General features: G+C 45.1%; 1 protein-coding gene across 3 annotated transcripts; it reads right to left on the bottom strand.

Moving 5' to 3' along the window:
- Positions 1–1,113: 1,113 nt before the first annotated feature.
- LOC107393886 (calpain-1 catalytic subunit) lies at positions 1,114–24,119 on the bottom strand. Of its 3 annotated transcripts, none has more exons than XM_015972498.3 (22): positions 24,003–24,119; positions 22,512–22,764; positions 22,284–22,353; positions 18,642–18,760; positions 18,004–18,137; positions 17,765–17,933; positions 17,590–17,673; positions 14,391–14,476; positions 14,245–14,319; positions 14,011–14,171; positions 9,724–9,893; positions 7,673–7,684; positions 7,385–7,596; positions 7,268–7,307; positions 7,118–7,183; positions 6,977–7,034; positions 3,081–3,145; positions 2,865–2,933; positions 2,646–2,724; positions 2,465–2,578; positions 2,333–2,391; positions 1,114–1,786 (listed from the first exon to the last, which is right to left on the bottom strand). In XM_015972498.3, exons 2-22 carry the CDS (start codon positions 22,749–22,751, stop codon positions 1,760–1,762), a joined length of 2,109 nt encoding a protein of 702 aa, XP_015827984.1. In that variant the 5' UTR covers positions 22,752–22,764; positions 24,003–24,119; the 3' UTR covers positions 1,114–1,759. The 3 variants fall into 3 exon arrangements, with proteins under 3 accessions (XP_015827984.1, XP_015827993.1, XP_054599843.2); XM_015972507.3 differs by having other exon boundaries at positions 7,118–7,180; XM_054743868.2 differs by lacking the exons at positions 22,284–22,353; positions 22,512–22,764; positions 24,003–24,119 and adding an exon at positions 18,367–18,515 and having other exon boundaries at positions 18,642–18,754.
- Between the last annotated feature and the right edge of the window lie 206 nt (positions 24,120–24,325).

Here is a 24,325-nt window from a genome sequence, read left to right as displayed (position 1 = left end):
GCAGCCGAGTTTCGAACCTGCAACCTTCGTGCTGCGAGGCAACAGTGCTAACCACTGCGCCACCATGCAGCCCAAACTTAATTATTTATTATAAATTTTATGTATTTCATGTTTCCTTTAGCTTTTATTGACATGTCTCTCTGCTGTTTTATACTTAATTTCTAGTATAAAGAGAACAACGCCATCAATTGACGCTGAAGATCTTTTACGTCTCCGGTAGGAAGTTTTATATGGATGTAATTCCAGAATACACCGCTAGATGGCGGCACACTGCTCTCACAGAAAGAAGATGTAACATCACGTGAGCTTTTCCAACATTTTAATTGGATGATCCGACCTGGAGGAGGTGGTATTTGCTGTCAGACACAAAAAACTATTATATTTAATAAAATGGCCGACTTTTGAAGGCGCTTTTAGGGCGCCTCTGAGGTTATTTAGGGTAAATACAGTTTATCTGGTTTTTCAAATTTACCTAAGAAATTATCTGGCTCCTCTTGTTTCTGCCTGAATGTGGAACGGCGGGAATATTCTCTATGAGAAGATGACTCTTTACCGTTAGAACTGGGAGGACAGTGCTATTGTACTTGTCCAACAACTCTAACAGAATTCTTCTCACATCTAACAGTCTGCAACCCACCACAGGTGTTGATTCAGCTCACCTGGCCGTTGGTCTCGTGACAAAAACAACCACCGATTGATTTCAGCAGCACTTTATTCAGGTCAAATAAACCCTCAGCGGTGACTGACAGGCTGAGACACACAGCAATAATAGATGTAGCTCAGAGACAGGGTTCTGTCTGCACGACAGTCAGCAGTACTGTGTGTGTGGTTGATCTAGAACCACGGCAGAACGGTTCTGTTAGTCCTCTGGGTCCTCGTGTGTGTGATCAGAACCGGTACCAGTGAGATGAAGAGGGTGCTTCAGGAACGAACTCGGATGTTTTTAAATGTCTTACTTAATTGGATCCGATTTTTTTTTTGTAGATGTCTTGAATGGTTCCGTTCTATGAAACCCAATAAGAACCAGCCATTATATTCAGTATCACCCGTCTCTCTGAACATCATGTTCTGTTGCATCCAGAACCGTTTGGTTCCGGCATTAAATGGGTCAAATCCCTTAATGGACTCAACCTGAACAGACCCAAATATGAGGACAGATTTCAGGCTCAGGTCGGCCCAGGTTCTGGTAAAGTTCTGAGTCTGTTTCTGACATCAGATGAATACGTCTGCTGATGATGAGGACACAGATTCACTTCCTGCTTCTGCTCACATCAAAACCAACTTCAAACTATCAAGGTCCAGCCTATCAAGACCAGGACTGGAGCCTACTAGTCTAAAATGGACCAAGTTCCTTCCAGAACCACGCTGCACCTCTTCACCACACCTAGTTTATTTACCAAATTGTTTGTTTATTAACAAGAAAGCAGTTGACCAGATCCAGGCTGGATTTCTGGAACGAGAGCACTGTGACATGGACCCAGATTGTCATTGTTAACGGAGAAGGTTCTGGTCTCGAGTGGACCGAAAGAGTCCAAGAGGACTAACTGAGCTGGTTGTTCAGATTCATGCAGGTTAATAAAGTTTAAGATAAATATGGTTGTTTATGTTGTTCAGACTGAGCGAGCCTCCACCCGCTGATGCTGGGGAGGTTCTGCGGGGTGCTGCAGCAGCAGAGGTCTTACTGAGGTGTGGACCCGTCAGTCTGGTTCTGAGGCTTGTGGACGTTTCCCAATCCATCCTGAAGGAGGCGCTCTGAGTTTCAACCACACATGGTCACAAAGAGCCACTGAGGACACAGAAAACAGGAAACACTCAGCTGATGGGTCATCTGGTCTGGGTACCTCAGTTAGTTAGTTAGTTAGTTAGTTAGTTAGTTATTTGACAATACGATATATTGTAATACTAAAATCTAGATGATAACTGCAAGTTTAAAGACTGAGTTTAATTGGAAAACTCAGGCCAGAGGCTTCCAAGGCACATCCAGAATGAAGATGGTGTAAAATGCTGCCACCTAGCGGTCGGAGTTTGAATTGCACTTTACTGAATATTTACAGTAAATGTTTACACGCACATTCTAAATAAAAATCAATTTACTGCTTTTGAAAACAGATTCAGCATCATAAGACAAACTATCCCAACATTTTCTCACATCGCTAGTTAGCTGGTTAACTCACTCTTCAAGCCTGAAGCAGGAATACACACACACAGACACACACACACACACACACACACACACACACACACACACACACACTTTCTTTAACCTTCGAAGGTCGTGATGTTAAATCTACTTAAAGACTAAAACTCTGGAGACCCAGTAAACTTGTGGTACCTCAACAGTGTTTATCTCCACAGTTCCAGTACAGTCTCGGTCCAGACCCTGGAAGATCCCTACAGAACAGAAACCAGATGAGATCATGCTGGCTTAGTTCTGGGCCCATCAGAACCACAGTTCTGTACGTACTGAACATGGCCTCCAGTCGGATCAAGCAGCAGGTGAAGTTGTCAAAGTCGATGATCTCGTTGTCGGCGTAACGAGCGATCAGCATCTGGTACAACTTGTTGTTCAGTTTGAATCCTGCAGAAAGCAGAACCTGTCGGACCCGCCCGCTGAAACAGAACAAGCACCAAACAACAGAACTTACCTCCATTTTCCAGGGCCAGACGCATCTCATAGGAGTTCATGCAACCCGACCTATCAAGATCAAACTCTCTGAAGATCGCCTGGAACACAACCGAACAAAGCCATTGGAACTGGAACCACCAGGTCTCAAGCTGCCAGACCCATAGAACCCAGAACTGGCTCTGACTCAGATGGGATGTTCTTTTAAATCAGAACCAGGCTGGTTTTGTGATCAGCTCACCAACCACTTCCGGATCTTGTTCCAAATAATCTGGAATTCCAGCAGACCGAGCCGAGCGCTGCCATCTTTCTGTGGTCCAGTCAAGGTCTGTACCAAACAGGACCACCAGAACCCGTCTAGTCATGACTGAAATAAAACCTGAACCCAGTTCTGTTCATGTGTTCTGACCCTGACTAACGCAGACCTGCTTCAGGTTGCCTCGGGCTGAAAGGATACGTCCATGAGGCTGACCATGGACCTGCAGGACTCCATGCTGAACCCATCAGTCTGAAGGTCTCGGTCTGCAAACACAAGAGCAGAACCAACCTGGTCCTCAGATGGTAGCACCACCAGAACATCTACAGAAGACAGATGGATGGATGATGGATGGATGGATGGATGGATGGATGAATGATGGATGGATGGATGAATGATGGATGGATGAATGGATGGATGGATGGAGATGAATGGATGGATGAAAGTGTAGTATGGATGGATGATGGATGGATTGATGATTAGTGGATGGATGGTTGATGGATGGATAGATGAATGGATGATTGATGGATGAAAGTGTAGTATGGATGGATGATGGATGGATGAAAGTGTAGTATGGATGGATGATGGATGGATGGATGAAAGTGTAGTATGGATGGATGATGGATGGATGGATGAAAGTGTAGTATGGATGGATGATGGATGGATGAAAGTGTAGTATGGATGGATGATGGATGGCTGGATGAAAGTGTAGTACGGATGGGTGATGAATGGATTGATGATTAGTGGATGGATGGTTGATGGATGGATAGATGAATGGATGATGGATGGATGAAAGTGTAGTATGGATGGGTGATGAATGGATTGATGATTAGTGGATGGATGGTTGATGGATGGATAGATGAATGGATGATGGATGGATGAAAGTGTAGTATGGATGGATGATGGATGGATTGATGATTAGTGGATGGATGGATGATGGATGGATTGATGATTAGTGGATGGATGGTTGATGGATGGATAGATGAATGGATGATGGATGGATGAAAGTGTAGTATGGATGGATGATGGATGAATGAAAGTGTAGTATGGATGGATGATGGATGGATGGATGAAAGTGTAGTATGGATGGATGATGGATGGATGAAAGTGTAGTATGGATGGATGATGGATGGATGGATGAAAGTGTAGTATGGATGGATGATGGATGGATGGATGAAAGTGTAGTATGGATGGATGATGGATGGATGGATGAAAGTGTAGTATGGATGGATGATGGATGGATGGATGAAAGTGTAGTATGGATGGATGATGGATGGATGGATGAAAGTGTAGTATGGATGGATGATGGATGGATGGATGAAAGTGTAGTATGGATGGATGATGGATGGATGGATGAAAGTGTAGTATGGATGGATGATGGATGGATGGATGAAAGTGTAGTATGGATGGATGATGGATGGATGGATGAAAGTGTAGTATGGATGGATGATGGATGGATGGATGAAAGTGTAGTATGGATGGATGATGGATGGATGGATGAAAGTGTAGTATGGATGGATGATGGATGGATGGATGAAAGTGTAGTATGGATGGATGATGGATGGATGGATGAAAGTGTAGTATGGATGGATGATGGATGGATGGATGAAAGTGTAGTATGGATGGATGATGGATGGATGGATGAAAGTGTAGTATGGATGGATGATGGATGGATGGATGAAAGTGTAGTATGGATGGATGATGGATGGATGGATGAAAGTGTAGTATGGATGGATGCTGGATGGATTGATGATTGGTGGATGGATGGTTGATGGATGGATAGATGAATGGATGATGGATGGATGAAAGTGTAGTATGGATGGGTGATGAATGGATTGATGATTAGTGGATGGATGGTTGATGGATGGATAGATGAATGGATGATGGATGGATGAAAGTGTAGTATGGATGGATGAATGGATGATGGATGGATGGATGAAAGTGTAGTACGGATGGGTGATGAATGGATTGATGATTGGTGGATGGATGGTTGATGGATGGATAGATGAATGGATGATAGATGGATGAAAGTGTAGTATGGATGGGTGATGAATGGATTGATGATTAGTGGATGGATGGTTGATGGATGGATAGATGAATGGATGATGGATGGATGAAAGTGTAGTATGGATGGATGATGGATGGATTGATGATTAGTGGATGGATGGATGATGGATGGATTGATGATTAGTGGATGGATGGTTGATGGATGGATAGATGAATGGATGATGGATGGATGAAAGTGTAGTATGGATGGATGATGGATGAATGAAAGTGTAGTATGGATGGATTATGGATGGATGGATGAAAGTGTAGTATGGATGGATGATGGATGGGTGAAAGTGTAGTATGGATGGATGATGGATGGATGGATGAAAGTGTAGTATGGATGGATGATGGATGGATGGATGAAAGTGTAGTATGGATGGATGATGGATGGATGGATGAAAGTGTAGTATGGATGGATGATGGATGGATGGATGAAAGTGTAGTATGGATGGATGATGGATGGATGGATGAAAGTGTAGTATGGATGGATGATGGATGGATGGATGAAAGTGTAGTATGGATGGATGATGGATGGATGGATGAAAGTGTAGTATGGATGGATGATGGATGGATGGATGAAAGTGTAGTATGGATGGATGATGGATGGATGGATGAAAGTGTAGTATGGATGGATGATGGATGGATGGATGAAAGTGTAGTATGGATGGATGATGGATGGATGGATGAAAGTGTAGTATGGATGGATGATGGATGGATGGATGAAAGTGTAGTATGGATGGATGATGGATGGATGGATGAAAGTGTAGTATGGATGGATGATGGATGGATGGATGAAAGTGTAGTATGGATGGATGATGGATGGATGGATGAAAGTGTAGTATGGATGGATGCTGGATGGATTGATGATTGGTGGATGGATGGTTGATGGATGGATAGATGAATGGATGATGGATGGATGAAAGTGTAGTATGGATGGGTGATGAATGGATTGATGATTAGTGGATGGATGGTTGATGGATGGATAGATGAATGGATGATGGATGGATGAAAGTGTAGTATGGATGGATGAATGGATGATGGATGGATGGATGAAAGTGTAGTACGGATGGGTGATGAATGGATTGATGATTGGTGGATGGATGGTTGATGGATGGATAGATGAATGGATGATAGATGGATGAAAGTGTAGTATGGATGGGTGATGAATGGATTGATGATTAGTGGATGGATGGTTGATGGATGGATAGATGATTAGTGGATGGATGGTTGATGGATGGATAGATGAATGGATGATGGATGGATGAAAGTGTAGTATGGATGGATGATGGATGGATGAAAGTGTAGTATGGATGGATGATGGATGGATGGATGAAAGTGTAGTATGGATGGATTGATGATTGGTGAATGGATGGTTGATGGATGGATAGATGAATGGATGATGGATGGATGAAAGTGTAGTACGGATGGGTGATGAATGGATTGATGATTAGTGGATGGATGGTTGATGGATGGATAGATGAATGGATGATGGATGGAAGAAAGTGTAGTATGGATGGATGCTGGATGGATTGATGATTGGTGGATGGATGGTTGATGGATGGATAGATGAATGGATGATGGATGGATGAAAGTGTAGTACGGATGGGTGATGGATGGATTGATGATTGGTGGATGGATGGTTGATGGATAGATAGATGAATGGATGGATGGGTGAGTGATGGATGGATGATGAATAGATGATTGAATGATGGATGGATGGATCGAGATGAATGGGTTGATGATTGGTGCATGGATGGTTGATGGATGGATAGATGAATGGATGGATGAGTGATGGATGGTTGATGGATGGATAGATGAATGGATGGATGGATGAATGGATGGATGGATGGGTGAGTGATGGATGGATGATGGATAGATGACTGAATGATGGATGGATGATGGTAGATCAGGTGCCCTTCAAGTCCTGAGTAAACTTGTTTCTGACTGGAGGTGGCGTGCAGTGACCACGTGTTCTGATTGGGCGTGTTGAATCAGCTGATCTGATACCTGACTGCTCTGTTAGACTAACACATCACAGTGTAACTCACGTTTGGAAACAACCCTGTTGAGGATGGTTCTGAGCTCTCGGACTGAGATCTCCATGTCCTGAAGAAGGAAACAACCTTGATGAGATTAAACCATTGTTCTGTTTAGAGCAGCCATAAAAGTGTTCCTGGAACCGGACTCACGTCTCCAGACAGCTGAGCGAACATGGACCTGAAGGAATCATCGATGTCACTCTCGGTGATTTCCTGCTGCAGAGATGAAGACCAACAAGGGAGTTGCTTCACAACATAAACAAAAAACCTCTTATTAGAGAACTAAGTTCTGTTCTTCACCTCCTCTTCCAAGTTGAACACCACGCCATCGTCCATGTCCCTGCAGAGATTTACACGTTAACCTGGAGAAGCCAAAGAACACCAACACCAAAGGTGGTCCTCGCCTCACAAACTCACTTAGTCTCACATTGCTTCTCGGTGAACACCCTCAGGACAAAGTCAGCTTCCTTTGAGGGTTCAAAGGTGGATGGGACAATCAAGTACTCGCCAGGTGGGAGGCGGAGCCTGGCGCTCACCTCCCGCAGGTTGATGAAGTTCTCGGACCGTGCGCAGGAAGAATGGCGCAGGAAGAAGTCTTTCTTCAGGTGGACACTCTGAGATCCTTTGAACTGCCGGGTCAGCAGATGAACGGACGCCGAGTTTAAAACCAAAACTGAGGAGAACGAAAGCGGCAGAAGAACTCACCTCATGAGGAATCTGTTAAGGAGACAAAACATGAAGAAAGGTCAAAGTTCTGAGTGAAGACATGGAATCGTCTCTACAGGTATGTGTACATCCAGACCACCAGAACCATCTCAGGTTCAGTTCAGTCTTGTTTGTTCATGGCTGATTGTTCCACCGATGGACCAATCAAACGTAACGATCCTGACCTTCAGAACTCCATCAGTACCGTGCAAAAGTTTTAGGCAGGTGTGAAAAATGCTGTGAACAAAGAATGCGTTCAGAAATAATTATGATGATTGTTTATTTTTGATCAATTTACAAAATGTAAAGTGAGTGACCCCAAACCTACAGCCATAGTCATTAAAGAGCAAGTCACCCCCTACCAGAGTCTTACTCAACTCCCACTTCCTGTTTGAAAAATGCAACAAATGCTGTTGCCTAGCAGACCGAGAGGGCGGAGCCGCTAACAAATACACACACACATTGGCTCAAAACAGCATTGTGACATCATAATGTACCAACTGACGTCATTGTGTACCTCTTAGCCAATAGCGGGGGCAGATTTCAATTCAAATGTAATGCTGAGTTTTTACCTGACAACGGCGCAACACTGACAGTTTTAGGCAGAAAATTTAAATTTGAACTAAGATGCGTTAAAGAGCAAGTCACTCCAAATCAACATTTTTTTGCTGATAAACTATATAAATGAGTGTCTGATGGTGCTGCAGACACGTGTAGTCAAAAATTAGTCACTTTAGTGCATCTTAGTTAAAATTTAAAATTTCTAACTAAAACTGTCAGTGTTGCACCGTCGTCAGGAAAAACTCAGCACTGCATTTGAATTTAAACCTGCCGTCGCTATTGGCTAAGAAGTACACTATGATGTTAGATGGTACATTATGATGTCACAACGTCGTGAGTGTGTGTATTTGTTAGCGGCTCCGCCCTCTCGGTCTGCTAGGCAACAGCATTTGTTGCATTTTTCAAACAGGAAGTGGGAGTTGAGTAAGAATCTGGTAGGGGGTGACTTGCTCTTTAAAGTGTCAAATTATTAAAGAGCAAGTCACCCCCTACCAGAGTCTAACTCCACTCCCACTTCCTGTTTGAAAAATGCAACAAATGCTGTTGCCTGGCAGACCGAGAGGGCGGAGCCGCTAACAAATACACACACACACTCAGGCTCATGACAGCATTGTGACATCATTATGTACCAGTTTACATCATAGCATACTTCTTAGCCAATAGCGGTGACAGATTTAAATTAAAATACAGTGCAGAGTTTTTACCTGACGACAGCACAACACTGCCAGTTTTAGGCAGAATATTTAAATTTTAACTAAGATGCACTGAAGTGCCGAATTATTGACGACGCGTGTCTGCAGCACGATTAGACACGCATTTATGTAGTTTATCAGCAAAAAAAAGTTGATTTGGGGGTGACTTGCTCTTTAACTACACGTGTCTACAGCATGATTAGACACTCATTAATATAGTTTATCAGTAAAAAAAAGTTGATTTGGGGGTGACTTGCTCTTTAAGAAATATCTTCAGCATAAACAAGAAGTCCTGAAGTGATGGTCTGGCCCCTACAGAACCCCGATCTCAACATCATGGAGTGCGTCTGGGATCACACGACGCCCACATCCACAGAAGATTTGTGGTTAGTCCTCGAAGATGCCCAGTTCCTTCAACAGCTGTGTGCAGTTGAAGCGAGAAGATCTGATGCTGAAGTCAACAGGTGGTCACACCAAATATCGATCTGATCTGGATTCTCTTTTGTTCATCCACTGTTTTTGTTGACTGATGAAAATAAACGATTAACGCGTCCATCTCTGAAAGCATTCTGTGTTTACAGCATTTTTCACACCTGCCTAAAGCTTTTGCCCAGTACTTGTTTGATGGTGTTGCTATGGTTACAGCAAGTCTGAGACGGTTCCACAGCTGTTTCTGATTGTCTCACTTTAGAACCGGCGATCCAGTCCCGTTCTCTCCAGGAGTGGAGAAGTTTTATAATGAAGACATTAGAGAACTTTCAGGGCAGCAGACCGGTGACATCATTTCTGCTCTCTGACCTCATAGACGGCGAAGCCGATGGTGTGCATGTCCTGACCCTGGCGGCGGTACCTGCGCCGGTCCTTCTGCATCAGCGCCACCAAGAAGCTGCAGGCAGCTTCGTCATCATCGGGGTCATCATCCTCCTCCAGCAGAGAGATCTTATACTGAGGGTTGATCCAGAAGGTGTCTGCAGAGAGGCATCATGGGACAAGTAGTCACTTTAAAGACAAATTGGGGCTCAGGAAAAAGACCCATTGAGCTCCTGCTCCCACCTCATCACTGTAACCCAAGAACACCGGACCTCCTGAGGAGAAACTGACCACAGAACCGGATTCGTGGACCGGACTTCAGCTCCCCGATTTGTGGATGTAAACAGTAAACACGTGCTTTATCTTCACCTCAGTTATTTTTCTCTGGTCATGCCCACATATTTATTGTTAAACCCCGCCCCCTGTCACATCTCAGTCAGTTCAGTCATGTTGCGGTGTCCAAATTCAGGAGCTGCGGTCTTTGACGAGAACAGAGACAACTACCTTCCAGATCTGTCCTTCCAGCAGACCAAATTCATCTTTCTAGCAAAGAAGAAAAAACACAAAGGTTGGATTCATCCGAACAGCGACACAAGCTGGAACTCTTGACGTTGCATTTATGGAAGTTAATGTCCCGAAGGTAGAAAATATCTGTTGTCATTAGTTCAGCCTGTTGTTTCAGTTACAGTTAAGGGCAGTCGAGGACGGTCGCCTTGCTTCTACCCTCCCTACCCTGTCTGCTCTGTGCTGGAACGCCTCTCTGAACCTCTCTAATGATGGATCTGGTCAGCTGGTCTCTGAATGCCACTGATAAAAAACATTTAAGAATGAAGAAGGGGGCTCCTCCTGCTTTCACAAACACACCCAGTAGGATATGTGATGAATTCCTGGGATGCGTCTGAAGCGGCTGTTCCTTTGATGATGTAGAAGTCATGATCACGGGGATTCTGCTGTGTGGAGTGGGCAGGTTCCTGACTCAGAAGCTGTCGGGGGAGAAACTGGCGGGCCACCCAGCTTCTATAAAGGCCGTGTCGGGCTTTGAGCACTCAGACTCTCGCATCGAACGAGCATAACCAGAAGCTGGATGCTCTAAACTAGCTTCGGTTTTCAGAACTCGTCCGCGAATGGATCTGAACTTGGAGAAGCTTACAGCTCGGCTTGATAGAAACTGACCCTATTCGGCTGTTTGGAAATGACCAGAGATCGCTGGGAGACCGAGGCAGACACAACTCACTCTAGCCGAACCAAAACATACTGTTATCTGAATTCGACCTTCACATGTCAGACTTGGAGGGCCATTCGTCCAAAACCTCCTGTAGACAGATGCTCTACCCCCTCCCTCGGGCTCCTTGGCCAGCTTGTGGAAGGTCGTGTTGTTACATCTAAGACGACGGACATTGCAACTGAACTGAAAGTTCATGGAGTCACTTACACTGATGCACACATGCACGCACGCACTCCCAGTTTTATTTTTAATGTGCTTGTGCATCCCTGTCATAGGCGTCATTTTAACCGGGGACGCCGGGGACATGTCCCCGGCAAAATTTGTGATTGGCAGCTGTGTCCCCCCCACTTTCAAAAACGCCTGCTGATGAGGATTTTTGTTTTACCAGCTCAGATCTTATACCAGGGGTCGGCAACCTGTTCCCATCAAAGAGCCATTATTACCTGTTTCCCACGGTAATTCTGGACGGACCTTAATAAGCAGTGACTTAAGTGAAGCAGGCAGGTCGCGCTAGAAAATTTAGTTTAAAAAGACGTCATAAATGTGTTCCCCCATCCTTTTTATTTATAAAATATGAAGTAAAAACTCACAATTTAATTTTCATTCATTTGTCATTAATATGTAGTCTACACCCGTGCGTTAAGTGGACCATCTTCCAGTAAACGCAAAGTATCAGCCCACCTCTCCAAATGCGTAAAATGTGCATCAGCCGCTAGTTAGGCGCGCCGTGCGCTCCACATGAACTTTGTGCGTGATCAAATGTCTCTACGCGTCATGCGTCTCCATATTAGAGACGGGAACAAGCGCTGTTCAGCCAAAGTTTCATAATTTCATAAAAAGAACATTTTTCCAAGTGACACATCCCTCAGAGAGACCGGGTTTCCAGACTGTTTCAGTGGGAGGAAATCTTATCGCATGCGGCGTGGTTCTGCGCTGGAACCCCAGATCTTCGGCTCACTGTCCACCGTGGGCGCTCCGAGCCGCGCTGAACACAGTGTCCAGTATAAAGCTCTGATGTTCTGATGGGAATATTTTACCTCTGCGATGTGCGTTAACGATTAAAATGTCAGCTCATCCATGCGCATCAGTGTGCGTCGGGGTAATTCTTTCAAACCAAGCAACATCCTTGAGTTCATCTGTCAAAATAAACAGTCAAATGGAAATATCTGTAACCTGCCGTTTAACTGTTTTGCCTTCCTGTGAAGATTGTTGCAAAGAGAAACAATTAAACTTGATTAACCCCAGAGCCACCCAGAGAACCAGAGCGCATGCGGGAAGGTTCCTCCCACTGAAGCGAGTGTTTTCCAAACCCGGTCTCTCAGAGAGACTTGTCACTTAGAAAATGTTCCCTGATTATGAAACTTTGGCTGAATAGCGCTTGTTCCTGTCTCCAATGTGGCGACACATCCAGGAGCCGTCTGAGGAGAATCCCAGAATCTCACATCCTTCAGCTCATAAAGTGCCGATATGATTAAGCACAAGCGTGATGCGTCAACCCAGTCTCACAGTAAGACCGGGTTGGACCTGTTCAGGTTTATGCAGACAATCTTTACATTTAGAATTGGCTTACAGATGTAAAATTAATGCAGTAAAATATAAAGCTTTTTATTTAAATATCCATTCATTATTTTACAAACACAGAGAGCCGCATCAGATGGTGCCGACCCCTGTGCTAGCCTACTTTATTGTCCCCAGCAATTTTTAAACCCCACTCAAGTGTATGGTTATTGTCCCCAGCAATTCTGAAAACAAACTGACGCCCTTGATCCCTGTAACTCTACTCCCAATCCCTGGGCAGTGCAGGTTGAAGGCTGCGCTGATGAGCAGCTGCTGGTCTCCCTGATTCCCACCCGTCCTACCCACCTCTTGTTGTGACACTCTGGATATGTGACAACTAAATTATCCTTAATCCTAAATACAAAATACTTAAATATCAGATTCTCATGTTTTTGGTTCATTTTTGTCCATCACCATGTCATGAAAATGTGGCGGGTAGCTATCCCCTCCTTTCCACAGGAGCCGTCAGCAGCACGTGAATGCAGCAGCACGTCTTGCTCGCGTAAGCTGCTGCTTGGCCCTTCCCACGAGACGCGAAGTAGCAGGGGAGCAGCCGTCACCGACCGAGCACGAAGTCACGCGACATTAGCAAAATCGCGCGTGACTTCATCAATAAACACAACAACAAGCAGGAGAAAACTACAACATGGCTCCAAAAGGTTTGTGTTTTATGTTCTATGTTTTATAATCGCCATTATGGAAAAACAAAGGAGACCGCTAGCTAGGTGATAACTTTTTTTAAAGTAAAGCAACCGGAAGGCAGTACGTTTCTTTATTCTGAAAATCTCGGGAAGCTTTGCTCCGTTTCCGCGTCCGATTTCCTGTCTTTCCTTCCCCAAAAACGTGGAACTTGACCCATTTCAGAGGCGTTGGTTTATGCTTGACGCGTCCGCGAGGTTCGCGCGGCGAAATTGCATCATTTTAACAACCACGCCCCTCCACTGCGCCTCAGCATGGCCCAAAATTTCCACACCGCACACCTAGGAAATTTTCTAACCACGCGGACGGTCGGACGTGGAAAAACATGGCGGACTGGCAAGAACTAGTATGGTAGAGGTTGGTAAATACAGACATTTGTATGATTCAGCTCTCAGAGATCACCGTGATCAACATGTTGTTAATAATTCTTGGAGAGAAATAGCTCGCACTGTCGGAAAAGACGAGGACGCTGTTAAAAATGCTGGAATGCCATGTTGTAAACAGGAATTTCTACTTCTACTATGGTGTAGTGTTGGATGCATGCCGTAGAGCTCCATGTTGCCCCCTACAGTTTGGGAGAATATTGGCTCACCGCAGAGACGAGCCGCATGAACCATAAACGCTGCGAGTTGTGAAGCGCGTTCCATCCGCGAGCCGCATCACCAAGCGGAAAGTAAATGCGTCAAGCATAAACCAAGCTTAAGGGCCGCGACATGCTGCTCCTGAGACGCGGCCGACTCGCGCTGCTGACGGCTCTGGAGGAAAGGAGTCTCTGTTCAGTTCTCCGGCCTTACTCGGGTGGTTCCTGCAGCCCCCGGCGGTGCTTCCCTTCCTCCAGCTGCCGTTAAACGTGGCGGTGGTCCAGAAGCTGGTGGTGTCCTGGCTGAGAGCGTCTGGAGTCAGATTGCATATCTCCAAGCGTGAGAACTGGCGCAGAAACTCCCCAAACGACATCCTAACACAGAAATAGGGGTTGCTGAAGTTTGGACTTGACTGTCCTCAAAGTGATCCACCCAGAACCGACATACCAGAACTCTCCATCCTCCATCTTGCACAGCATCTCATCCTTCTCAGCGGAATCCAGGGTGTTCCACTCTGAGGATCTGAAACATGAAGCTTCAGCTCAGTGGTCTACCCAGCTCCTGGTTCAGATTTTTAGATGTGATCTCCTCACCCATCACTCCATGCTCCAGTCCACTCCACCTGACCCCATGGGTTCCTGATTCGGATCAGACGCTCCTGCTGGCGGCGGTACTCCACCTGTTGGACACAGAAAGGACAACATGGACCTAGTTCTGATGTGTATCATTAACTTCCACAGTAGGGGTCACCAGGGAATACTACTTTATGGATATTTAGCCAAATAAAGGACTAACAGTTTGATAAATCACATTTTGTCAATCCCATAATCCAGAGCAGGACAGAAAAGATGGGAACGGACTGCGACCACTTTCCCCTCTACAAAATGTGCTAATGCCAGGGTCAGGGTTTACATTAAGTTGTGCACATTTTTCAGCACCATTTTTTTCAATGAATCATAAAGTTTTTGTAGAAAATGACTTATGCAAGTTTCAGACCCCGTTTTGTGTGTGTAACTGATGCCTCAGGCTGTCGCACCAGACCAGATTAGTCCAGGTTAGGACAGGCCAGTCCGGATCTTGTCATTTTTATTAAAGAATGTGCCATGGTGGTATAAAGGGGGTATGGGGTGGTCCTTGGACAGTCACGAATTTTCAGTCAGCTGAACATAAATTGCCACCTTCTGTGTCTGCTCTGGAGCTGGGAGATTGGGGGTTTAAATCCCGGTCGGGTCATAGCAAAGAGCTTAAAAATGGGACCCAGTGCCTCCCTGCTTGACACTCAGCACTAAGGGGTTGGATTGGGGGATTAAACCATCAAATAGTTCCCGAGCGCAGCCACTGCTGCAGCTCCCCACGAAGATCGGTCAAAAGTGGAGATGTGAAGGAACCGGCTGCAGGTTGACCAAAATGCAGCTGCTAGGTTTTTAACAAGTACAAGCCGACATTGCTATATTACACCAGTCCTGGAACATCTTCACTGGCTCCCTGTCATTTTCAGAGTACAGTTTAAGATGTTGACTTTTGCATTTAAAGCACTCAACGACCTGGCACCTCCCTATCTCTCTGACCTGCTCACTCCATATGTACCCACGCGCATGTTGAGGTCGGCTGACCTTTTGCTGCTGTGTACACCGCGGATGCGATACAAATCGCGGGGTGAACGAGCATTTGCGCATGCTGCCCAAAGCTGTGGAACTCGTTGCCCATTGGAATTTGGCAGGCTCCATCACTGGCGGTTTTTAAAATGTTGTTTAAAGACCCACTTCTACGATGTGGTTTTTAGACAGTGACTCATTTTAGTGTTTTATTGTGTCATTGTTTTAATGTGTTCTTAGTATTCATCATGTTTTATCTGCTTTTGAATGGTATTTTTATCTTCTGTTTTAGTTGCTTAGAATGGTTGCGTTTTGTTTTAGCCTGTGCAGCACTTTGGGCAGCTCCCATGCTGCGTTTTAAACTGCTATATAAATAAACTATGGTATGATATGGTATGGTACGGTACGGTACGCTATGGTATGGTATGGTATGGATGGTATGCCAAGGTATGGTACGGTATGGTATGGTATGGTATGGTATGGTATGCTATGGTATGGTATGGTATGGTATGCTATGGTATGGTATGCTATGGTATGGTACGGTATGGTATGGTATGCTATGGTATGGTATGCTATGGTATGGTACGGTATGGTATGGTATGGTACGGTATGGTATGGAATGGTACGGTATGCTATGGTATGGTATGCTATGGTATGGTACGGTATGGTATGGTATGGTATGCTATGGTATGGTATGCCATGGTACGGTATGGTACGGTACGGTATGGTATGGAATGGTACGGTATGCTATGGTATGGTATGCCATGGTACGGTATGGTACGGTACGGTATGGTATGGTATGGTACGGTACGCTATGGTAAGGTATGGTATGGATGGTATGCCAAGGTATGGTACGGTATGGTATGGTATGGTACGGTATGCTATGGTATGGTATGCTATGGTATGGTACGGTATGGTATGGTATGGTACGGTATGCTATGGTGTGGTATGCTATGGTGTGCTATGGTACGGTACGGTATGGTACGGTATTGTATGGTACGGTATGGTATGGTATGGTATGGTATGGTATGGTGTGGAATGGTATGGTATGGTATGCTATGGTATGCTATGGTATGGTATGGTACGGTATGGTATGGTATGGTATGCTATGGTGTGGTATGCTATGGTATGCTATAGTACGGTATGGTATGGTATGGTATGGTATGCTATGGTATGGTATGGTATGGATGGTATGGTATGGAGATGTAATTTCCCCCGGAGCTCTTCATCTCTCCAGTTTCCCCGCAGAAAAAAACAGCATAGGTGGTTACCAGCATATGTTGTGTTGCTGGTATGCTAGTCCAGCATGCCAGACCGGCATACTATCCTGGACCAGCGTCATATGCTCCTAGACCAACACCAGAATACAACATATGCTGGTAACCACCTATTCTGGTTTTGAAAGGAGGGTCAGGGTTGCCATCTCAGTTGATTCTGTTTGAAAAAGCAAAACTTATGTCCGTGTTTACTTTTGTTTTTAATATAATTGCCAGCCAGGAATTGGCAGTAATTCCACACTTGATCACAACAACACCCTCTGTTGCGCGAAGGCGGAATCTTCAGTCACAAGTCTGGCGTTGCAGCAAGATTATTACCAAGTGTGGCAGCACAAATGCTGAAAAATTCCCACATCGCCATGCCGCTTTCATAAGACACACCAAAGCGGCAGTATTACGCTGATTTGTCAGCACAGTATGTCTTATAAAAGTCCAACCTAGCCTGACCAGCCAACTGGAAACTCTTCTATTCCAGTAGCCCGACCCCTTAGAATTCTAACCGAGCCAATCAGCGCAACGCTGAGTTTCTCACAAACGGGTTGTATGAAGTCGAGTTTGCAGCACCTCTTTCCTCTGTTCTAAATGACTTGAACATGTCTTTAAAACCCCAACAAGAAGCTCAAAAAGCCTCTCTTCTAAAAAAAAAGATGTTTGTGCCGTCGCCAGACGCCATTTTTGACTACAGCTAAAAAACGACAGTGTCACGCGGTGCAGTCGGCATTTTATGCCTTTTTTCTGATTGGTTATTTTTGAGATGGCTAGTCCCGCCCCTCATGTGCCTCAACCTGTGAGTAACCAGACTAGTTCTCTGTGCAGAAACAAAGGACGAGTTTGGTTGGCCAGGCTAAGTCCAACCAGGTCTGGTGTAAGGTCAGAAGTTTCAGGAACACCTGTTGTGTTAGGCGGGAGACATGTCTCACCTGTCTCAGGCCTGTCACAGAATAGGCGTGGCCTTTTACCAGTTTCTTGAAGGTGACCGCCTCCATGTCGAAAGCACTGGTGATCTGAGAACAGAACGGATTCAAGTAGTCTTCCAATGCCAGAAATGTCTGCAGTCAGAGAGATGTGAGGACAGGAGACTGAGCAGGGACTGACGTCTATAGAGCAACCAAGCAGGGATCCTCTCTCCAGAGCTTTTCCGATGATCCGATAAAGATCACTGGGAGCTTTCTTCAGTTCGTACGACTCAGCCACACCCCCCGTGAAGTCCTCAAAGCCTTCCGTGGTGCTGCCCCCAGACAGGGCCTCATAAGACCCATTCAGCCTGAAGACAGAGACACAGCGTGTCCATCCACTTGTAGACATGGACAGATAGATGATGAGATAGTTCTTACTTGGCGTAGGCTTTCTCCAGCAGGGCGCTCCAGAACTCCGTCCCCTCTGCTGAGTGGACAAACATTAGCTTTCCGTCTTTGACCGGAAGACGGTCGTCGATCACCACATCCACCCATTCCCCAAACTGCCAGAACTGCAGATGAATGGACAAAAGGATGGAGAAAAGGGCAGAGAGACAGAAGGACGAACATAAAGACAGTCAGATGAATTGACAAACGGACAGAAGGACATACGGATAGACAGAAAGGCAGTCGGACAAAAGGACAGACGGACGGAATGGTTAAAGTCCGGTATTTATAAAGGGCCTCTTAGAATCCTAGAACCCCCCAAGGTGCTTCATAACACAACAGTCATTCACACACTGATAGTGATGATGAGCTATAATGGACCCCGGGGGACAGAAGCAAGACAGCAGCCTCTCCGGCCACCATCAGTGGCATCAGGGGCGCAAACCTGCAACCTGTCTGCAGGCACTTAACCCGTCTGCCACCAACATAGAATGACAGAAGGACTGAGAGACAGATGGACATAGAGAGAGGGACATAAAGACAGGTGGACATCAGAACCAGAATCTCTGCCTGAAACCATTTCCATCATACAGAATGTGGGTGTGGCCTGTTGCCAGGTGCAATCTAACCTGGAAGTGGAAGATGCCGGCGTACTGGTTCCGAAAGTTCTGGCCATGAGGAACCACCCGGTGGAGCAGCGTTTGGTTCAGGGTCAGAGAGCCAATCGCAGCCAGCAGCCAGCAGTCCCCTAGAAGACAACATCTCACACTTTTACCGGAGGGTCGGGGTTGGAGTCAGGGTTTGTTCTCGACCATCTCAGGGTCTTTGTGCTTTTTGGTTCCAAACGTCCAGTGGCGTGTCCAGATCTTTTAAAATGGGGTGGCCCAGGTGAGGCACTACTTTGTGCATATGTGGCACCAGTGGTTATGTTTTTTCTGTTTTACCTCAAGCCTTTTGTGGACAATGAAAAGCCTATTTAAAGGGAATTCAGTGTGGTGACACCTGGGGCGGCCAGTCAGATTCCAAGGGGGGTATGTGCTACCCCAAGCCACTCCCTGGATATGCCCCTGCAAATGTCTGATCCAGGATATCTCTACAATCCAAATTGGACCAGAGTCTGGAGCTCCCGCCATGAATCAGAAGATGATGATGGATGTGGAGGAAGAAACGTCGAAGTTACAGGAATCAGCTGACTCCATTAGCCCGATGGTCTGTAGGGACACGTTAATGCTAACAGCTAAGACATCAACAACAAGATCAGCAGATGGAGCCTCTATCAACAAGAGGACAGATCAATAGGTCATTACAGCTGCAAGTGCTGCCTTCAGGTGCTTTCTGAGATCTGTCTGATGTTCCCCAGATGGAGACAATCATTTATTCATGTTTCAGTATCATAGAAAACAAACAGATAATGCATGTGGGAATACAGGAAGTAGACTTTAGAGGTAGAAACCAGTCAGCGGTCCCGAGAAACACCATCTGCACCAAGAAGGAATTATTGTTCATGCACGCCTCCTCACAATTCATAAAGTCTACCGCTGCTCCTCCCATTATTAGGAGACAGGATGGATGGATAGATGAATTTGTCAAATCAATTATATAAATATCAATTATTGTACAAGAAATATTGGAATATATAAAGAATTTAGGGAATATTGTGTAGCTGTGTTTGTTGACTTGGAAAAGCCTTTGACTCGGTAGACCATAACATCTTACTCAGCAGGCTCAAACATGTAGGACTTTCTCAGGCATCTTTGGTATGTTCCAGAAGTTATACCTTAGGCCGTACGCAGACAGTGAGAACAGAGGGTTACCAGTCTGCTCCTCTACCTCTATCTATGGGCGTTCCTCAAGGGTCGATGCTGGGCCCAACCTTATTTAAAATCTATATTGATAACATAATTCATGCTGTTGATAGTTATCATATACATCTGCATATGCATATACATTTATATGCAGATGACACCATTTTATATACATGCAGTTCTTCCTTGAACACAGCTTTGTCCTCCTTCCGGCACAACTTTAATTGTCTTCAACATGCCTTCTCCAACCTTCATCTTCATTTAACCACAAGTAAAACAAAGTTCATGATTTTCAACCGTACATACCGCAATCAACTTGCCAGTTTTGTTTCCCTGGATGGTACAGAACTACTACTTGTCAGTTCCTATAAGTATCTGGGTATCTGGCTTGACAGCACACTTTCATTTTGACATTCGCATTAATTCATTACCTTCTAAAGTCACGTCAAGAATTGGGTTTCTATACTGCAACAGGTCATCCTTTACTCATTCTGCAAAGCAAACCTTGGGCAAAATGACAATCCTTCCCATCTTAGTGACATCATTTATTGGACTGCTTCCAAAAAACTTCTTCGTAAACTCGATGTAATTTATCACTCAGCGATCCGTTTGGTCACTGGTGCCCCTTTCACTACTCATCATTGTGATCTGTACGCACTCATTAACTGGCCATCTCTCCATTCCTGCAGGTCGTTACATCGGTATCAGTCCACATACAAAACAGTCATCGGTAGAACCCCGTCATATCTTCGCTCATTACTCATCACTTCCAACAACCAGCGCAATTTACGTTCCAGTAACTTTATCTCTATGGTTATTCCCAAAGCTCGCACCTCATTCCAGTTTGCTGCTTCCAACGACTGGAATGAGCTTCACTGAAATCACTACCTACACTCCATCCATTATCTACCTTCAATAATTCATTGCGATCAATAGTTTCTGAGCAACGTGCTTCTGAGTACTAAAAGAGTAAGTCAACCCCAAATCAACTTTTTACTGATAAACTACATAAATGAGTGTCTAATCGTGCTGCAGACACATGTAGTCAATATTTTGGCACTTTAGTGCATCTTAGTTAAAATTTTAATATTCTGCCTAAAACTGTCAATTGTTGTGCCGTCTTCATGTAAAAACTCAGCACTACATCTGAATTTAAATCTGCCACCGCTATTGGCTAAGAGGTACACTATGACGTTAGCTGGTACCATATGATGTCACAATGCTGTTGTGAGCCTGTTTGTGTGTATTTGTTAGCAGCTCCGCCCTCTCGGTCTGCCAGAGACGAGGGCCCGGGCGGGATTCGATCCTCAGACTCCCGGGTGAGAGTCACGCGCGCTAACCAGTCAGCCAAAGGGACATCCCCTTGGCCAAGTAGCAAGCGCGCACGATCAGTCGGGACGCTGTGACAGGACGCTCACACTGCCACACAGGCAACAGCATTTGTTGCATTTTTCAAACAGGAAGTGGGAGTTGAATAAGACTGGTAGGGGGTGACTTGCTCTTTAAAGACTGTTTTAAGTCTGTTTTGACTGCTTGTACATATTATATATGAGAAGAGTCTGTTGTCTTCATGTCTGTTTTGTCTTATTTTGTCTTGTATGTTTTTATCTTACCTGATTTTCTTTGATGTAAAGCTAACTACGTGTCTGTTGCTGCTGCCTCTTGGCTAGATCGTCGCTGTAAATGAAAACGAGTTCTCAATCGACTCATCTGGATAAATAAAGGTTTAATAAAATAAAATCAATAAAGAAGATCAGAGATAACGAAGTTTACAAGGAATCACTACTGCGAGTGAACCGTTCATTGGCTCTTAGCGTTTGGACAAAAAAGGAGTCGAATGAAAGGCTGAACATTTATAACTGCGGCTCCGCCCCCTGAAGGGATTCCATCTGTCATGGATGTAACGTTCGGCTCATGAGATAAATTTTAAAATCTCAGGCAAAAATATTTGTGGTTGACCAGCCAGACTGCAGCGTTACAAACACACCTGCTGTCACACACCTGTTGGTCTCAAACAAACGCTGAGTCATGTCAGCGCTGCAGTAGGGATTCCTGGAAGCTGTGGGTGGTTTTTCTGCGCACGCCCTTCCTGGTAATATGTAGCAGCAAACTCGCCCTGCAGGTAAGACAGGTCGAGCCTCCCGCTGCATGTTGGGAACACACAATACATGTGCTCTAGTGACTTGCTCAGGGGCACTTCAACATGTTGTGTGACAGCTGCCTAGCAGCGAACCTCTGTGGCTACCGGACCGTTCTGGTGCAGCTGAGAACTTCTGAGTCTATCATGTAAACAGTGACCAGTCCAAACATCAGTGATCGGTTCTGAAACAGCTTGTGTGCAGCCAAACAGCTTTGGGTTTCTCAGGTGTTGCCATGGAAACAGTATATGTGTCCTGACATAATAGTCAACATTTACGGAAGAACCAATAATGACCTTTGAAACAGATCACATGACCTGCGACTCACCTAGAGCTCCCTGACAGATGTCCGTCCTGGTGGCCCCACCCACAATAAACTCAGGTGTTGCTGTCAGATCCTGGAACAGCCAATCAGAGACAAGTGTTTCTAAACATCAGGTAGACTATTTACAAACCAGCATGAGCCAATCACAGACCCTTGGTTCACACTCAGCGCAGTGTGTGTGTGTATGTGTGTGTTTGTCTGATGGGGTGTTTCTCTGGTTTTGGTTCTGACCTTTGGTCTTTTCCACTCCACCCCCCTGATCTTGGCGCTGCCTGGTCCAAGTTCCTTGAAGCCCAGTGAAGCAGGTTCTGCTGGGAACATGGGGTCTTGGAACAGGGTTCTGTTCTGCAGACACTCCTCCCTCAGAGACTGGAAGTCCTGATTCAGGTACTGTACTGCCTGCTGGACCGAGCCTAGGCCTTCATCCCGATCCCGGTCCCTCTGGATCCGTTCTGACACACCAACAACCATTCTGACTCAAAACCTGCAGAGATCATCAGATGAACAGACTTGTAAGACCTAGATGGATCCAAACAGTGGAACCTGTCCAGATACGGGGTGCCATTTAGTCAAACACTCATGTCTTTGGGTTATTTACAGAAAAAAGTTAAGAGTTCATTTTTCAAAGTCACATTTTCACATGTTATTCATACATTTATAAATGTTAAAGTTCCGAATAAATAGTTAGCAAGCTAAATATTTAAATTTTAGTTAAATATTTAAAGAAAAAGTAAAGAATTAATGAATTTACTAATTAAATATTTATTTTGGAGCAAAACATTTAGTCTTCAAAATCAACATTTCGGTTTAGCTCCGAAATAAATATTTAGCTGGGATCTAAATATTAAATATTTAATTAAACATCTAATTTGAAGCTAAATATTTAGTTAGTAAACCAAATATATAGCTCCAAATGAAATATTTAGTTGGGAACTTTAAACTTTGTATGAAAGGAAATATGACTTTGAAATTTTAACTCATTAGTTCCATTAAAGGCTAAATAAGTGCTGCTAAATTCTGACTCGTGTGTGTGGAACATCCTTTTACTGCATTTGTTCTAAATAACGTTCGGCTTTTGCGACACAAACAAAACCACACGCTGTCCACGTTCTGGTTCTGGGAAATGCTTTAGAACACCTGACTGAATCCGGTGAGCAGATCGGTTCCTAGAACCCAACATGGCGGAATCAGTAGATGATAATTAGTAGCTATCTCTTTACACCAACAGGAGAAGCTGCCTCTGGTGTGGAACTCCTGGGTTCTGCTGGCGATCAGAACCACCAGAGAAGTTCCTCTGGATCAGACATCAGCTGGATCTAAAGTCCAAAGCAAGAAGCAGCATGAACCTGATTGGACCACTGGTCCACCTGGTTCTGTTTGAGCCAGTTTGAGGTTCTGTCCAGACACTTTTGGACCTTTGAAGATGGACCACATTTCTATTTGGTCAGAGAAAGTTATCTGGACCAGAACTTAACTTTCCTTTAGGAACCTACTGATCAGCACTGAGACCGGATCAGCTCAGAACCAGTGAAACTAAACGACCTAGTGACGTCACTTCCCGTTTCTGTTTCATCCGAACACCTGTCCCAGTCGAAGCCGCAAGAGCGCAGCTCTAATTGGTTCCGATGATGTAATGCTGACACTAATCAGGAGACAGCAGGGCACGTGCTATGCTAACGGACAGTTAGTCGGACCAGGGTCACGGTTTCGTCTGACACTCACCTGATGTTCTGCTGCTCCGCGGCTCGGTTCCGAAGTGTTCTCTGGTTCTGGTTCTGATGCTGAGGATGCTTCACTGCAGCACAGGGCTCCTCCTAGGGGGAGGGGCGGGGCTTCGTCGCATCACGGGGGAGGGGAACAGCCCCACCTTGCAGACGCTTTAGTGTTTCGTCTCATCCTTCTAAAAGCTTCGTCTCGGTCCTAATGGACCGAACCGGAGTTCTGTCCGTTAGAAACGCTGATGGGAACTCTACACGCGCGTGTGTGCGCTCATGTCCATTAACGGGTTCTTATCAATGAACCGAGCTACTTCCTGTTTGGACTCT

Source organism: Nothobranchius furzeri, chromosome 6 (assembly GCF_043380555.1).
Source record: "Nothobranchius furzeri strain GRZ-AD chromosome 6, NfurGRZ-RIMD1, whole genome shotgun sequence".
NCBI lineage: Eukaryota > Metazoa > Chordata > Actinopteri > Cyprinodontiformes > Nothobranchiidae > Nothobranchius > Nothobranchius furzeri.
This window is presented reverse-complemented; position numbering and strand designations above follow the sequence as displayed.